We start from the raw sequence: 19,052 nt of genomic DNA on the forward strand, positions 1-19,052 counted from the left end.
AATTAAAAATGATATTATTTGAATTATAAAAATTAAAAATGATACAAACTTTATAAATTAAAAAATTTCTACAATTTACAAAAATACAAGTTTCCGCTTAATCTTCGATAACATTTAAACTCGGTTCTCTGTCTTTGTCTCGGTCTGATTTAGGATGCATTAACTCGTAGTAGTGCTCTAACCGCGGTCTATACATTTCTTCCCATCGTTTCGCAGCTTTTGATCGATGTGCCGACCACAACGGGTTCACTAAAGGCATGGGGTATAGTCTCCTTCCAAGTTAGCATGTATGAAGTGTCCCCCGTGAACATGTACAAGCGTTATCGGTTGAGGTCGTGGATCTAGTGGGGCATCCGTTAATGGGAAGATGGTAGAGCTCCATTCAATGCTTAGCACGTGGAGGACAACATTATACCTTTGCGCTACGAGAAGCCCTACCTGGGGCATTTCCATCCAGTGACTTTCATCGCACCCTTTCACTGAATGCCATTCGATGCTCTTACGTATTCGTTTAAAGTCTCCTTCGTTATATGTTTCGAATACATGCTTCCAACGCGGTTTGTTATGTTCAATCTCCAGTAGTAAATCTCTTCGAATATTGGGCCATGCGTGTTCCGTAAAACCTAACCCGACAGCCACAGACCTGTACCCACAATGACCGTCTGGGGTCACATCTTGTATATGCGATATGTAAGAGCGAAACTCTGATGGAATTTGATTCTTAAACCTCTTAATGCATAACAAGTGCTCGTCCCCCTTTATTAATGGAAAAACCTTATCATCCCGCGTCTCCTTCTTTTTAGAACTTGTTGAACTGTTTCGTTGCATTTTAGGTTTTTCAGACTTCACAAACGAACCAGTTCCACGAGAGCCCTCAGACGGTACGTATGAGCTGTGTCGGGGTAAATCGTACCTATGTTTGGGGAAGCGGTATATACGTTGTTGTCCTCGCCATAGGAGCTGTATCTCGCAGCTTCGTCTAGCCTCGCAGCTTCATCTAGCCTTTCTTGTACTTTCTTTGATGTAGGCCGACCGCGAGTATTTTGCTGGACGATCGGTGGTTTCTTGGTTGACGATTTCGGGGTGAAGACCGCTTTTATCTTTGAAAGCATACTCTTTTGCTGAACGGGGACTGCGCCTCTAAATGTTGCCGCACATTATTGAGCTCTGCTACAATATCGACCTCCTCGTCTACCAGTTTACACGGGAGCAAGTCTAGCTTACGCCAGAATACATCTATGTCGTCGAGTTGTATTATACGCCCTGCACAGTTAAGTTAATACGGTGTGAGAAACAGCTAAATCGTACAAAATAACAAAAGGTTTGTTGTTTTAATATTTTTACCTGTACGTTTGTAGTTTTCCAGCCTACAAGCACACGGCAATCCACAGCTAAGCCACGTATGGCAACCACATGATGCGTTAAGTTTCCGCAACACCTCCAGCTTCCTCGTTAGCTCTTTTGCCAGCAAATTAAGTGCTTCATGGGAAACCTTTCCACGTAGGTTGTCCAACAGCGGGTGTCTGTGGTGGTTCATCGTTTTTTCGATGCTCTCGGTGAAAATTTTTTGTATTTCATCGTACTGAGTTTCAACTATATCAATGATGCATCTTGCTATTCGCACCAATGAACTCCCGTGCGTAATGTATCTTTTTAAATTTGCGTGCTGGCTCTCAACTTTGTTAGTGGTGCGCTGACCAAAGTTGCGACACTTATCGGTCCACGCATAAACGAACATTTCTTTATAGTCTTTGAGCCAGTTTTCGTAGACGTAATCATAGACACCTGCAAAAAATAAAACAATGAAAAGTAAAAGCGTGTGTAAAATATAATAGATTGGGTGAGTCGTTTGTTGAAGAAACACTTACTTTCTCGGTTGGCAACCACGAGTCGGTTATACAATTTCTCCAAGTTGTACTTGTACATGGGCTCTGAAGTAGATTCGCACACTCTCCGCCAGTACGTCATAAATTTCCCCCAATCTTCTTTATTGAACCCTTCCTTGCACTTTCTAGCTATATTTTGTTGGATGTGAAAGTGGCATAGAAGCCTGGTTGCGTTCGGGAATACTTTAGAACACGCGTTAATTAGGGCAAGCTCCCTATCCGTGACTATCACACGCGGCATCATACATTCATGCAATATTGACTTGATCCGCTCAAGCACCCACACGTAGTTACCTCTTCGTTCTTTACAAATAACGGCATGTGCGATACAAAAAGACTTGTTGGTCGACGTCATACCCACAACCTGGACAAATGGCATGTTGTAGAGGTTTGTTTTGTAGGTCGCGTCGATCAACATCACGTGCGGGAATGCACGCCACATAGTGATTGAATAAGGATGAACAAGGAAAATCTCTGTTACGACATCTGTTTTGGGTTCCTGTCGGGTGTCGTAAATGAATCGGTGGTCATGCAGCAGGGTTTCCAGTGCCTGCATAGGAGTCTTTCCGTCCATTAGTGTCGCTCTAATTTTTTGTACCGCATTTTGCACGTCTTTCTGAACATGCAGGCTGTCGGGGAACTGCTTTCTTAAGGTTTGAAATATGATACGTGGCTCCATGTTTTGAGCAGTTAGCTGCTCCACTAGCTTGTATTCGGCATCAGTAAATCTTCGCACAAAAGCGTGGCCCAAAAGACTCGTCGTAGGTTCGTGGTTATGGTTCGCGTTGTCCACTTTTAACTCCCACGTGTCATTCGTCACGTCCCGGATGGCGAGTAATGAAAATGGGCAACCGATTTTTTTGCTACCAGCTTTCCTAACGGTTGCTTTACTACGGTGTTCACCACTACGGTCGCACACAAGCCATACCATCCCAGTAGTACCGCCAATATTTTTTGATCGGCGGGTAACAATTACGTAACCATACTCCTTTCCCGTTTCTTGTACCCAATTCTTCAAATCAGTTAGAGACATGAAACGCTAAAAAAAGTTACGTTAGTAATAATAATAATAATAATTGAAACTATTATGGTCATTTTTGTCAATTTTTGATACTTCAGGGACTACTTTTGTCAATTTCATGATTCTTTTATTTATTTACAATACTATTTTATTTAAATTTTTTTTATTAATTTAATTATTTAGAAAAAAAATAAATAGTTTATTTACTTAACTTTCTTAACTTGTTTATTTACTAATTCTTATAATTATTTGTTTTAACTAGACTAACTAGTATTTTAACAATAATAACAATAATAAAAATTATTATACTTATATTATTTTTAACAATAATAATAATAATTATTTTAATGTGATACCTCATTTACTTGAAATGGATTGCCCGGGGAAGATGGTTCATAAAGTGATGTGTTACGGGGCTCGTAACCATATCCACCATGTTCTTCGTATCCTACGTATCCACTGTAACCACTGTCACCCCCATATATCCACCGTAGCCCCCATATCCACTGTAACCACCTTCACCCCCGTATCCACCTTCACCACCGTATCCACTGTAACTTCCGTATCCACCTTCATCCCCGTATACCCCATAACCCAGATACGATTGCTGCGTCGGGTAATATGCTTCATCAACAGGTGCATTCTCAGCACCGTATCCACTTTGTTGCACGTACGGAGATTCATACCCGTATCCGTAATCTGGACACACTTGATGCGCCGGGTAATTTGGTTCATCAACAGGTGGAGTGGGGGTCTTGTTCAAGTCTGGCAACTGTGGTTTTTGATCAACAGGGACTTCAGACACAACCTCCTCCTCCTCATTGGCAGCATTTGCTCCCCATGTGTCGTTAGAATAGCGATTACCAAAATAATTATGGTTCCAAAATGATGACATTTTCACAAGATTGAACAAAAAACAGAACAAATGATTTTGGTTTGGGGTGTAAATTCTCTACTGAAGAAGAATATGAAACACAGAAGAAGAAGAAATAATATGTTCAATAGATGAAAAGAAAGCAAAGCTAAATAGACTTTCAAATTTATTCAAATAGGCAGCGTATTGATCTCTACTCCCCGTATTACTTTATTCACGTGCCTGGAAACCATCGTATCATTGTCAAATCAGTCTGTCAATACGCTTCGTATTGGTCAATACGCACCCTATGTTAGTCTGATTTGATATGGTACTAGGTTTGACTGTCAACTCGTGTACCTACCACTTATATACGTTGCGTATTGACCAATACGCAGCGTATACCATACCTACTATATATATGATTTAAGTTTCATATTCTATCAGCTCCGAGACGGAGGATAAACTGGTTAAGGCGATGCGGTTCTAAACGATAGGTCACAAGTTCGAATCTTGCAAGGGCCGGTTCTTTAAAGAAGACCCCCTTTTTTACAGATTTTTGACATATTTACACTTTAGTCCCTGAAGTTTCCATTTTTACACAAATGGTCCCTGAAGTTTCAATTTTTACACAAATGGTCCCTGAAGTTTCATAAATTTACAAAAATGGTCCCTGATGTTTCCAGGATTTAGAAAAATGGTCCCTGATGTTTCCAGGATTTACAAAAATGATCCCTAAAGTTTTAAAAAGAGGTTTATATACGCTGCGTATTGACCAATACGCAGCGTATAGGAACTTTGTTTTCTGTGCAATGATTGGTAATCAGGCACTGAGAACTATGGTCTATCTACGCTGCGTATAGGGTTAACCCTATACGCTGCGTATTGGTCAATACGCAGCGTAGATAAACCCTAATTGTGCAGATAGTCTGACTTGGTGTGCAAATAGTGAGGGCCTAAAAAAAACTATTTACTGTTTTAAGAAATCAACAAAGTTACGGTTGAATCAAATTAACGTAAAAAAAAAAACTGATCCACTTGGATCCAATTAGCCCAGTACCCAAAAACAAAACACACGCTTTTGGTCTGCTTCTTTGGATCTGTTAGTTATCAACAGACAGACGCAGTAGATGACCTAGCACACAATGTTGCTGCCTTGGTTTTGCTCTGATCAAATCATCGTTTTGAACCAACATACCCACAAACCAATTACTAATTCAATCAAAAACATAAATAAATAAATGTGAATAGTTAAACAACTGCTCCAATCAATTTCTTACACTCATAATTAAAATTAATGTGCACAATATCTAACCATAACGAACCCACAAATAGTTATTTGTAATACGCCAACTATTTAGAGAGCAAGGTGTTACCTTAACTCGGTGATCTCTGTGACAAAGGACTCCGTTTCCAAGGGCTGGGTGGATGGTCCAGCACGGGACTCTGTGATAAGGGACTCTGTCTCGACACTGGACTCTGTGACGAAGGTTTCCGTCACGAAGGGCTGGGTAGATGTTTCACCCATTAGGAGAGCTTTTCTAAGCTTCTGGAAATTGGCGAGATCTTTTTCCTTATTGACATTACGTTTTTCATCCTGAAATCCTGCAATGTCGGCCCGACCCTCTAGCAATTGGATGGTTTCACGCATGGTTGGTCTGAGGGGGGGGGGGGCATGACCCCATGCATAAGATGGCCACATTTATAATACGCAATGCTTCTTCAGGAGAGTACTCATTCCCAAGGTCTCGATCAACCAGTTCTAGTAGGTCTCCTTTCATATCTTTTAGAACATGTGCCTGTTGAACAATCAAATGATATAGTTGATTTTTTTCGGCCATACATGTTACCTTTCTTTTTTAAGTTGTGACTAAAACCTATAAAAGTTGATGAACCAATATATGTGGATTTTCCTTACCTTATCAAAAACGGATATATTGGGATCGTCGGCAAAGCTCTGCCTGACGGGTTTTCCACTAACAAGTTCTAGGGCCACCAATCCAAAACTATAAACGTCTGCCAAAGGAGTCAAACACCCACGCGTTGCATACTCTGGAGCCATATAGGCCCTTAAGAACAAGAAAATAAATAGATAAATATGAAAACTAAGGAATAGTTATTGACTAATGCGTAGTTAGACAGTTAGTTATGAATGCACATGTTACCGTTGTGTTTTATATCAAATCACTCAAACCAAAATATGTGCTAAAAGAGGAAAGGGTCAAATATATATGCTAAATCCTCCTGGATTGTTTTTATTTGAAGATTTAGATATTAATTGTAAATGCTATTTAAAAAAAAAAACAATTATAATGAATCTTTTATAGTTTGTTTATAACAAAATGAACAAAGAAGCGTTTAATTATGGGTAAACCCAACTCCCTCATTCACGGCCTATACTAAAAGATCGCCTCTTTCAACCCTAACCAATTTTGACTTGTATGACAGAGTGTTTAGATAAAATACCTTGTTCCCTTAATATTTATGGTGTGGTCGCTTTTTCTGTTTTCATTTTGCTTTGCTATACCAAAATCCGATATTTTTGGAATGAAATTTTCGTCAAGCAAAATATTGCTAGGCTTGATATCTCTGTGTATGATTTGAACATTTGAGCCTTCATGTAGATAAAACAAGCCTTGAGCTACACCCATGCATATTTGTACCCTCACAGGCCATGTCAGCCTCCCCTTAGCGCCTTTGTCTAATCATAAAAGATTTAATCAGTAACGGTTGATATTTCTAAATTAATTAACGTGAACAAGATGTTTCTTGTTTTTTTTTTCAAGTAGATATGATAATTAACAGAAGTGGAAGTTTCAACCCGAGGGTTGCATTTTATTTTAAACGGGTCAAATTAAAAAATCTGGCCATAAGTGCAACGGGTAAAGCACATAATCTTTTCCGACAAACACTTTATTCAAATAGCTATACAATTCTTGTAATTGTAGATAATTTCTGAAAAGAAAAATGAAAAGTGTTTGCAGATTTACATGACCCACGACCAAGTTTTGAGCTCACCAGAAAGGGCCTGAGATAAACTATTGTATCTCATGTATTCGTAAACCACACACGGCCGCTTGTGATCACAAAATCCAACAAGTCTGACCAGATTTACATGATTCATTGAGGAAATCATGCTAATTTCGTCTATAAATTCTTCTCGTCCTTGTTTTGACCTTGAAGAAAGTTGTTTTATGGCAACTATTGTCCCGTCTTTCAACTTGCCCTACATAACAAAAGTTTTATTAGAAACACAAGATGATAAAAATTTATGTTTTGATCAATTGACAATGTAACACAATAACACCACCTCATACACGCTACCGAAACCACCTTCTCCACGCTTGTTCGATGATTTAAAATTACTTGTTGCAGCTTTTATCTCCGAAAATTTAAAGACACGTATATCACCTAGCAGGTGTCTATGCCCTGCTAAACAAAAAACAATGTATAGCGAGTCACGTGCCTTGTTGTTGTGATATAAAGTCGTTCACAACAAAAAATTAAAGGTGGCAAAATGGGTGTGTTGGATTGTAATGGTTCCTTTATAGCACCGGTAGGGAAAGGCCGGGTGACACCGTTTTGTTTGTTTTAAAACAAAAAGAGATAAATGCTCAATATAGTTAATTAGAAATGACTTTGAAGATTGTATGCAATGCACTTAGATTTTGGGTGCTTTTCAACACGTCCCCCTTTCAGCTAAAACTTTTTATGTGACCCATTTGACATATTTAGACGACGACTATGAATAAATTAAATTGGTCGAAATTGCCATTTCTAATATTCAAAACCATCAGAAGATAATGAAAGATTCACCTTTACCTGCTAATATGTCGTCCCTCCTATACCTAAAGCAACATTTTTTCCATATCCAAAAGTCTAGACATAAGAACAAAATAACTCCACCAATCAGCCCCACTGTCAAACCAACATTAGTCTTTTTTCCAAATCTTGGTGGCTTAAAATCTGTACAAAACATGATAATGAAGGCAAAGATTAGTGACCTTAAAACAATATCCTCTCTTTAAATATTGTGATATTTAACTTGTAAAAGTTCCATTTAACTTTGACTTAAAAAGTCAAAGGATACCTTTGTCCTTATCTTTTTGCTGGACTACTTTGACTAATTGGTAACATATTTTTGCAATCTTCACAGGTGAAACAAATATATATTGGGGAAATTGAAATATAACTATTAATTAATAAATCATATCAACTTACCCGCGTCAACAGATATAGCTGATATAATCGGGCCGTAACATCCTCTGTATGGAATATTAGTAGTGCCTTTTCCAGCCCAGTAAAGTCGTATCTTGAGTGTGTTATTCTTCACATGAATTGAACAGGTTTTTATAACTGCCCTACCAACACCTCCAGCCTCTTTTGCTATATCAAAATCTTTTAACCATAAGTCCTCCTACGGTAAATAGTATTTTGCAGAAGTTGTTAATGTTAATCACAACAAGTAACGCCAACTTTAGTTATCCAATACATAAATTACATATGAATTACCTGCAGATAAACGTCGAATACACGTTTCCCAAGGATGTTAGATGAGTTATATTGGGTTAAAACAATCTCTGCAAAGTGGAGTTTGACAGTATAGTTCCCCTCCATAAGACACAATCCATAATATGTCAGAGAAATAGCGGAGCCCCGAGCTGTTGTATATAATTCGCTATCGTGTGTAGAGATATCATGCAGATTAGACGTGTTGGAAAGAATGTAAGGACTAGAATCCCGCTGATAATCAACAAAATGCCCTGTATTGCTAAACGCCCAATTTCCGTCTTTGTAGTATGTCGAGGAACATTTTCCATCTAAATCGTGCTCGTATTTGGTCTTGTTGATATATACTTCTTCCCCTCCACAATTGATGTGAAGAGAATATATTTCTGATGCAAAAATGACATTTTAACTAAGATATAAAATGAGGTTAATTTGTACACGTAAAAAACGTTACTTACGCTGTGCAACTGCATTACTACAGGGGAAATCTTTCCTTAGACAAGGATTGATGCTGTTGTACACAAAAAATACAAGGCAAATAAGTCATTTGGTATTTTGGTCTGTCAGTTCTTACACGCCATGCAATGTAAATAGTCTGAGCCTATATGAAGCTACTTACGTTACATTTTGTGACGAAGAATAGCCTTCCACCATGTTTCTGAGTCAGTTTAAATATTTGTTTACATAAGCCATAAATGGAAAATAAAACCAAACGCAAATATAGCATACATATGATATATACAATTTGTTGATGATTTCTTTACTACAATAGAAAAAACAACAACTTACGTTGCCCCTCTTGGACAGTTTTTTTGACCGGTAGCAGCATCCCAGGTAAAATGATTATAAGAAACATCCCTGTAAAACCATAAACAAATAGTATTATGATCATATACAAATAAGAAATTTCGTGGGAAGTGTACGGAGCGAAGGGAAAAACGCATGGGCATTTTTTGTAACTATTATAAATAGTGTAACTATGATATAATTATGCTATAGTTAACGATAGCGTTCTTAATTATTACTAATGTAGTTCTTTGTTGTTGTAGAGTAATTATTTGCTTAGTCACGGAAATGTAATCACGTCCTTTCTTCTTCTTCACTTCATACAATCCGAATTACATATGTTATATGTACCGGAATCCACCCTAAATAGATATAACCACAGTCCATACACTATTACTAGTTGATCAGTTTTCCAGCGTAATTACACTTGCTTGGAAACAAGGTTATCGAATATTTTTACCAAGTTATATTAACAATATGGTCACATTTTATCTGATATTTCATTCAACCATGTACAAATACCACAAACTAATAAGGTTCTACTATGCTGATCTTATTACCATTTCAAGATTTATATTATATGGTAAATGAAAACTTCAAGAAATAGTTTTTACTTACACATTGGTGCTTGTGTAGGTCCCTTTTCTCGGAGGATCGAGAACAAACCTAAACCTTGTTATACTAACCCACTAGCGAGTGCGGAATCCAAGCTAGCGGGCAAACCGGAATGATGCAAGAACAAACACAAGAACACACAAAGTTCACCGATTAACACCACTGTATTAATACGTATGAAGGTTTACGGTTACAAGCACAAGGTTTACAATCTGTTTGCAAACTCTCTAAAGTATGTGTGTGTGTGTTTTCCAGCAGAGTTTCTCTAACTCTCTATGTGTGCATCTCTCTAACACTAACACACTGCATGGGTATTTATACCCATACCAGCAGGTCTTGGTCGAAGGATCGATAGATGGTCCGAAGGATCATCTATCGATGACAGGGAGCTCGAACGATCAGCGTGGACATCGAAGGATCATCCTTCGATGTCTAATGGTCGAACCATATCTTTCGAGCACCTCGAAGGATGATGCGTATCCTTCGAGGCTATCCTTCGATCCAGACAAACATCATGTTGTCCAAGTCAAACTAGGAGGATAGTTGACTTGGTCAACTTACAGACTGATTTAGGACATCGTTTACATACAGACCGAATACAGACAAAGTACAGACACAAGTGCACCAACAAACTCCCCCTTGGCTGTAGCTTTGTCTTTATCTTGTCTTTATCTTCTATAGATGTAGACTTGTCTCGAACTTCGACAGTCTTTGGTCTTCGAGTTTCCAAAACTCTGATGTCCTTTCAAGTCTTCATGGTCGGAGGATCTTCAAAGTCTTCACGTCTTGAAAGCAGAGAGTGTATCAACAAACTACCCGTATCATGTAGGCAGTGTGTTAACAAACTCCCCCTTAGCATAAGCTCCCCCTTGAGTTATGCTCGTGAAATACTTTAACTTTATGAAGTGAGATCCTTGTGGTGTTGATGATGGCCAGCGGCAACTCGATCATCTTCATCTTTAGAGCGCCTTCTCGTCGTGTCTTCATTCCAAAGCTAGTCATCGACCATGTTCTCCTTGCCTTTAGAATCTGCACATGCAAGAAATCTAAACGCGTAATGAGAACAACTGCTTGGAATATAGTATAAACAAATGACACACGAATGACCATGTCATAATCAAACACCGTCCGACAGTTTGAAAGTTTAATAAATTTGTCAATTTAAGTCTTTAACTTTCAAAACTTGCAAATTTCGACCGTTTATGAAGATTTAGTCAATTCGGTTTTCGTTCAGGTTTCAGGTAACGAAGACTCGAGCTCCAACATCGTACGATCGAAAATAAAGTAGAAATAAAATCTTTTTGGCTTTTATAAAGTTTATATTAAAACACGCCTAAAATCTTTTTGGTATTTTTGAAAGTAAAAGACAACAATTTAAAATCCTTTGAGTGTTATCAAACGACATCACCGCTAATGTCGTGCTGATATGCACCAAACGACGAAACTGTTTAAAAAGAAAAACAATAAAAGTTAAGCAGTAAATAAATAAATATATACAAACATTCTTTTTGCGAGTTTCGAGGGTAAGAGAATCATATCAGTGTACGGTCATGCCAAAACACTCTTGTTGTTCAGTTAGTTAACATTATAAGCATCCTATAACAATTATCGGTATTGTTGTCCACTTAAGCTCAACTTATCAGATGTAATCATGTTTAGAGGATACGTTAATGTATGATTTATACTTACCGACCGGTGTTCATCCACATCACGACACATTCCCGTATCAAGGTATGCACGAGAGTTCATCTTACCGGTGAGTATACCGATTATCATCTGTTTGACCGTATAAATTGTGAGATACTCACTTATTTTGATTTGAAAACAAGTCCTATGTGATATAATCACTTATTGATGAGGAACTTGATTTTCGTATGCATGAGGGCACAGGTGCAAGTCCGTGAACAGGTCAGTACTTCCGTACAGCAGAGAGACGAACTTGACACCCGGATAAATGTGATATTTTTATCACTTATTTGATTTGGACATGTGATTGTTTATCACTTATTGAGGTCGAATGCAGTATGCAATATGTACACGTATGTATAGTATCATGGAAGATCTAGACTTGCGTCCCCGTTATTTTTCGGTAAAAGATACAACCATGATACCCAGATGATAAGCAGCATAAAGACCGAATATCTCAGAACCTCGGCAATCTATCAAACGAAATTTCGGTACTAAGACCATATGCCAATGAATGGTTCCCACCTGGTCTTCAGTCGATTAAGATTTATATCACCCTGCACACTTTAAAATGATTGTGAGCCTACCGATACATCTTATATAGAGCTGCTTATCGTTTTGCATTTTAGGTTTAAAGAGGTTAGGATAGACCACTGATGTACTATCATTTTCTCTTTTGCTCTCCAGGAAACTCATTTTTGATTTTCTATTGTTTTTGTGTTTTTGAAATTTTTCGGTGTTTTTGTATTTTCCGATTTTTGGATTTACTCCCCCTAAAATCAACAAACTAAGAGAAATTTAAAAACACACAAAGATATTTACAAAAATGATTTTCCGATGTTGGTTTACCCTTGCTTGACCTTAATGCCATTTACCAATAATAAGAAGTCAAATCTAGATTTGTCAAAAGCTTTGGTAAATAAGTCGGCACGTTGGTCATCGGTGTGGACCTTAACAACATCGATTAGCCTTTTCTCAAAGCAATCACGTATGAAGTGATATTTGATTTCGATGTGTTTGGTCTTAGAATGCTGCACAGGATTTCTAGTGATATCTAAAGCAGCAGAATTATCAACGTAAATAGGAGTAGTTAGGAATTCAAAACCGTAGTCCCGCAATTGTTGTTGGATCCAAAGAACTTGTGAACAACAACTTGAGGCAGCAATGTATTCAGCTTCGCATGTTGATGTAGCTACACACGTCTGCTTCTTGCACTGCCATGTGACTAGGCGATTTCCTAAAAACTGACATCCAGCCGTTGTGGATTTGCCGTCGATTTTACATCCGCCAAAATCAGAATCACTAAATGCGACCAAGTCAAAGTTATTATCCCTAGGATACCACAGACCGGTGTCGGGGTAAGCCTTCAAATAACGAAAAATCCTTTTTACAGCTGCAAGATGTGAGGCCTTCGGGTTGACTTGGTATCTGGCAAGTAGGCACGTTGGGTACATTATATCTGGCCTTGATGCTGTGAGGTACATAAGGGATCCGATCATCGCGCGATAGTATGAAGGGCTAACAGGTTCACCCTTCAAGTCAGGAGTTATTCCGTGATTAGTTGGCAGTGGGGTACCAATGGGCGTTGCATCGGACATCTGGAACCGGCTCAAGATGTCTCCAACATATTTGGTCTGATGGATGAATATCCCAGACTCCGTTTGTTGCACTTGTAGGCCCAAAAAGAAATTCATTTCCCCCATAGCACTCATCTCGAACTTATCCTGCATGATGCGCTCGAAATTCCTACACAAAACATCATTAGTAGAACCGAAAATAATATCATCAACATATACCTGAACCAGAAGAAGATCTCCATCTTAATCTTTGATGAAGAGAGTACAATCGATAAGACCTCTTCGAAAACCGTTCTCCAGCAGATATGTAGATAAGGTTGCATACCAAGCTCGTGGTGCTTGATGAAGACCATAGAGAGCTTTGTTGAGCAACCAAACCCGATCGGGATGAACAGGATCTTCAAAACCTGGAGGCTGTTCGACATATACCTCTTCTTCAACCACACCATGTAGAAATGCACTTTTGACGTCCATCTGGTAAACCTTGAATCCTTTGAATGAGGCATAAGCCAGAAAGATCCGAATAGCTTCCAGACGTGCAACTGGTGCATAGACTTCGTTGTAGTCGATTCCTTCTATCTGACGAAAACCTTGAACGACTAAACGAGCTTTGTTCCGAATAACCACTCCACGGTCGTCTTTCTTGCACTTGAAGACCCATCGAGTGCCAATCTTCTTGTAATTCTCAGGCTTTTCAACAAGCTTCCAAACACCAAGCTTGTGAAATTGCTGCAGTTCTTCCTGCATGGCCTCAACCCAAGCACTGTCTTTCAATGCTTCTTTCCACGACTTTGGTTCTTCTTGTGACACGTAACACGCGAAGGACCAGTCATTTTGTTGACCAGATTCTCTTATAGCTGAATACAAACCAGCATTCCGGTTGTTTCTCAGCTGATTACGCGTCTGCACTCCGCGATGGACATCTCCTATGATATTCTGCTGGGGATGGGTGTCGTGAATCCTCATTTCAGGATTATCCGGTACACGAGCATTGATACCCAAATTGTTCAGATTAAGATCAACAACCAACTCCACACCAGGAATGTGGTTAGAAGTGGATGCATTCCCTTCAGCAGTATCGATATTCTGCGTATGAGGTGTATCACCAGAGGCACCTTGAACAGGAGCAGCTGGAGCTGAAGATCCTTCGGCTGCATCATGATATTCATCATCTTCAGAAGAGTCATTATAATCAGCAGCATCTTCATAAACCTCATTTTGAACCATATTATTGACTGACGTAGAAGCTTGAGGGTCAACAACAATAGGTCTAACCAATGGCGAGACAGCAGCGTTGTCACTTTCCAACAGCATCCGAGCAGCTGCTGATTCTTCGTCAAAGGTTGGCAGATTAAAGGAGTCAAATAGCCCATCATAATCGAACATCCACGGATCACCCGGAGCCCTAACAGGACTCGTGTACCTTTGAACCCTAACTTCGCTCCATAGCTCAATCTTTTTGGTAGCTAGATTCCAAACACGAAAATTCGGAGTTGCATATCCAAGGAAAAAACCCTCGATAGCTCTTGCACCAAACTTTCCATCCGGTTCAATCATAGTACAAGGAGCACCAAACGGTTCAAGGTAAGAAAGATCCGGTTTCCTTCTCTGAAGGAGTTCGAAGCAAGTCTTGCCATGTCTCTTAACTGTAAGAACTCTGTTCAACGTGTAGCATGCAGCCGATACCGCCTCTCCCCAGAATTGAATAGGGAGTTCCGACTCTACTAACATTGTTCTTGCAGTTTCAATAATAGTCCGATTCTTCCTCTCAGCGACACCATTTTGTTGTGGAGTATAACGAGAACTGTACTCATGAAGAATGCCTTTAGAAGTACAAAACTCATCCATAACTTGATTCTTAAATTCAGTTCCATTGTCGCTTCGGATCCTTTTCACTTTCAACGTATAGAGATTCTCCAACATTGTAAGAAGATCCTTGAGGATGCCAGGAGTTTCACTCTTGTGTGCCATAAAAGATACCCAAGAAAATCTAGAGTAGTCATCAGTAACTACTAAACAATAAGCATCACCAAACGTTGTCTTGTGCTTCATAGGTCCAAAAAGGTCCATATGAAGACGTTCGAGAGGCATGCTAACAGTGTTGATTTTCTTCAAAGGGTGAGACTTCTTCGTTTGCTTCCCCTTTTGGCACGAGACACAGATATCTTGCAAATGAAAACTTCTTACAGGCACACCATTCACAAGATTATTTTTCACCAAATGGTTCATTTTTCTCAAGTGAATGTGTCCCATTCTTCTGTGCCAAGATATAGACTCCTTTTCTGTGGCTTTTGAGACAAAGCAAGTGACTTGTGCAGATGTTGTAATCGCCTGGCTCATGTCGAGAATATAAAGATCATTAACTCTCGGAGCCGATAAGAGAATCCATTCTTGTGGAATTTTGAATCCAGGTTTCAGCACATAGCAGCCAGCATCATCAAAAATCACTGAGAACTTTTTATCGCAGATTTGCGACACACTGAGAAGATTGTGATCAATTTGCTTCACATAATTGATCTTGTCAAAGCACACGATACCATTGGAGATACTTCCTTCTCCAGTGATGTACCCTCCTTTATCACCCGCAAAGGCAACATACCCTCCTCTGATATTTCTCACGTCATACAGGAGCCGTAAGTCGCCAGTCATGTGCCTGGATGCTCCACTATCAACAATCCAATGACTATTAATAGTTCCTCCTAGAACATCCTGCACATGTCAAATAAACACATCAGTTGAGAATGGGGACCCAAGCCTTAGTGGTCTTGGGTCGTCCCTTGGCATCACGATACGTAAGCTCTATCTCTTGATGGTGTTCAAGAACAACTGCTCCCCCTGAATTGTCACCCGATTTAGGTAACCAAGTTTGTCTTTGCCTACCAGTTTTTGAAGATTCTGGTTTTACAGGTTGTGACACTCTTGGTTCCTTTTGAACTGTTTTAACTTCAGATTTTAAAGCTTTTTCAACAGTTTTTATGTTCTTACGTCGTTGTTTAGTTTCTTGTTCTTTTACAGTTCGTTTATCTTGTTTAGATAAAACTGACCGACGTTGAGGGTGAACTGCTTCAGGTGGAGCCTTTTCAACCAACTTCTTCTTTGGAGCATTTGGGCAATTTCTGATAATGTGCCCAATTTCTCCACATTTGAAACAAGTTCTCCTTTCAACAGACTTAGGAGAACTTGATCGACTACCAGATGTTGAGCTTGTAGAACCTGAGGTACTAGCTTTTTCATCACACCCGTTTGTGTGTTGGGTGTAATTGTTATCACTGTTTCGTTTCAAAATCTTGACTTGTTGTACAAAATCAGTGTTTGATTTGTTTTCAAAAGTCTCAATTTTATCTGTACCTTTTGATGCTACAAACTTAACATCTTTTCCTTTCTTCATGTAACGAGCTCCTTTTGATTCAACTTTAGCCTTTGGCTTTGGAGCTCGTTGTGGTTGTTTACCCTTAGAAGCAGTCGGTTGTTGAGTGGTTGGAGATTTTTGATTGCCAAACTGTTTCCTAATCTCAGCCTTAGGAATTGGATCACATTGTGTTACCACAATTCCCGGCAGTGTTTTTCCCAAAAATTTGTTTGTATTGTCTTCAAAGACTTTGTCAATCAAAGATTTATTTACATTTTTAATTGGAAAAACATGATCTGAATAGATTTTATTATCTCCAACCAAGGTGTACAACACATTACTGCTTTTAACAGTAGACACACCTGTCTTATCAACCTTGACAGGATCAATCACTTGCTTCTCAACAGATGGAACCTCAGGAGTATCAGGATCACAAAGGATGTGATTCTCTCGTGGAATATCTACTCCTTTCATCTTGCTAAGTGATTTATCCTGATCACTTACAGCCACATCTGATTCATCATCCGATGTCTCATAGTCCTCGATAATTGGAGGACTTTGTTTCATGGATGGTGAAGTTTCTGGTTCCTTAGGGGCTGTGTTTGAAGAACTGTCCGATTTGAACCCTAGGCCAGTGGAAAATTCCTCAAAGTTCAAAGGCACACTGGGTTCATACCGAGGCATTTCCTCTTCATCGGGCATCTTGGTATAGTTGTCCATCAAAGGGGGTGGACACGCCTTATACCCTACACCTTTCACGTTACCTTTCAGTTGTTGAACGTCTATGATGTGATCAAGCACAAACCGGGAGTTAGAATAACTATCCAATTTTTGTTTGATCGCATCATGCTTGCCTTGGGCAATGGCTAATTGCTTCTTAGTTTCTTCCACAAGGTTAATGTATTCATTTATACTTACTTGTTTGTGGTAAACTACTTTGTTAACCTCGGACACATTTTTCTTTAATGTTTCTATTACTGATTTAAATTCTTTTTCATTCCGGGTTAAAGCCATGTTTGCCTCTTGGCATTTTGACAGTTCAATAACCAAATTCTGATTATGACTATGAAGCTTTTCTGATTCAAGCTTCACATCTGCACATGATTTACAAATACTAGGAGCAGGAGGTTCAGAAGTTACCTGACTAGTAGAGGCTGAACCATTTGCCATTAAGGCAGTTTGAGAAGAAAAAGCTCCATCTTCAGAGAATAGCTTTTCCATTTCCGTTGATGTAGCAGCAGCCTTCCTAATCAGAATTGATTTCTGACATTTAAGCTCATCAGCTTCATTCAGTAGCTCCTGTATATCATCATCTCCTTCTTCATTCACATCAGGCTCTGAGTGATTATCCCCAGAAACAGAGCCTTCTTCATCCGAACTGCCAGAATAACCAGAACTGTCATCGCTTCCAGAAGATTCTTCTTTTTGAACCTGCTCGATGACCTTAGCATACAATGCAGTTCCACTTCCCTGATCACCATCACCAAACTGAACTGACCAGTCACATCCTTCATCAGCTTGAACAGCCAAAGCCCGATTGTGATTGGTAGCTCCAGGCTGTCCCTGATTGTTGTTCACTGCCACCATCCTCCTCTCACGGTTTTCTTGTTGGGCATTCACATTTGTCTGGTTTCTGAAGGGGTTATGATTGCCGTGTTTTGTTGGTCGAGTGCACTCACGTTTAAAGTGCCCTTTCTCGCCACAATTAAAGCACGTGACGGCATTAATATCAAACCCATACTTCGTGTTTTTCTTTCCTTCCAACGAAGTTCTTCCAGTTCGTGCCATGAAATCTTTTGCCCTTCTAACCGCACTAGCAAAAGCCCATTTAATATCCATCAACTCCATTTCTTCCTTGTCGATCTGATCATAATCTTCATTGGTCATGTTGATGTTTCCAAGCTGACCAGCTACCAAACCACAGTAAGCACTGACCATGGTGTTGATAATTTCCATATGTTCCTTAGCAACTTCAATGCTAAGGTGTGAAAGATTTGAGTTGTCGACTCGGATTGTGTGATGACTTTGAGGCTGAGGTTGAGGATTGCTTGTATAGTGAGCTTGCTGTGGTTGTTGTTGAGGTTGTGGTTGTGGCTGTGTTGGAACAGGAATATAGGACCTCGGATCGAATTGAGGTTGTGGTGCAGCAGCTGTTGATTGAGAAAATGGAAAGGAACTCGTATTGGACACAAAAGCAGTTTGAAGCTTCGGTTGCTGAACAGAACTAGCTGAAGGACCAAAACCAGGCAAATACATTTCTGTATTCTGAGGAGCTGGAGCACGCCTTGCTTACCTAATTTCTTCATCATTTTTATGTTCCAGCTTCTGAATGAACTCATAGATGTTAATCTCATCTAGAGCTTTAGTATGCTTCAACAGCTCAATAAACGAACTCCATTTTGGGGGTAGGGCGTCAGCAAACCTGTTCACCATGTCTTGTTGAGTAGCTGCCACCCCATAAGCACACATTTCACTAATCAAATGATAGAAACGTGTGGTCATATCATTCAGAGTCTCGTTTTCCAAAAACTGGAAAGATTCAAATTCTTTCTTCAACAAATCATGCCTAGACTTTCGAGCAGCTGCATTGCCTTCTCCTCTAGCAACTAAGGCATCCCACAATGCTTTCGTGGTCTTGCAATATGAAAACTGATGGTAGATGTCTTTGTTGAGTGCTTGAGTAAGTATGGCATAGGCCTTTTTCTCCAATTCATAAGCCTTCTTGTCATTTTCAAGCATGTTGGCGTAACCTTCTGAAGTGGAAGCTCTA

General features: G+C 39.4%; 1 protein-coding gene across 1 annotated transcript; it reads right to left on the minus strand.

Annotated features, from left to right (window-relative positions):
• Nucleotides 1–3,355: 3,355 nt before the first annotated feature.
• On the minus strand, nt 3,356–8,923 carry LOC110934150 (probable LRR receptor-like serine/threonine-protein kinase At1g07650). The gene is made up of 11 exons (XM_022177338.2): nt 8,889–8,923; nt 8,728–8,780; nt 8,273–8,655; nt 7,982–8,177; nt 7,583–7,726; nt 7,071–7,189; nt 6,779–6,986; nt 6,227–6,461; nt 5,679–5,829; nt 5,472–5,559; nt 3,356–3,606 (listed from the first exon to the last, which is right to left on the minus strand). Exons 1-11 carry the CDS (start codon nt 8,921–8,923, stop codon nt 3,356–3,358), a joined length of 1,863 nt encoding a protein of 620 aa, XP_022033030.2.
• Between the last annotated feature and the right edge of the window lie 10,129 nt (nt 8,924–19,052).

Source organism: Helianthus annuus, chromosome 4 (genome assembly GCF_002127325.2).
Source record: "Helianthus annuus cultivar XRQ/B chromosome 4, HanXRQr2.0-SUNRISE, whole genome shotgun sequence".
Classification (NCBI taxonomy): domain Eukaryota; kingdom Viridiplantae; phylum Streptophyta; class Magnoliopsida; order Asterales; family Asteraceae; genus Helianthus; species Helianthus annuus.

What these genes read in the sequence shown, in the direction of transcription:
- LOC110934150 (XM_022177338.2), bottom strand. Translation starts at nt 8,923, where the DNA reads ATGGTGGAAGGCTATTCTTCGTCACAAAATGTAAC. An exon ending in TATTCGACGTTTATCTGCAG is followed by an intron (nt 8,178 to 8,272) that starts GTAATTCATATG and finishes TATTTACCGTAG; the next exon opens with GAGGACTTATGGTTAAAAGA. An exon ending in TTTATCTCAGGCCCTTTCTG is followed by an intron (nt 6,462 to 6,778) that starts GTGAGCTCAAAA and finishes TTTTATGATTAG; the next exon opens with ACAAAGGCGCTAAGGGGAGG.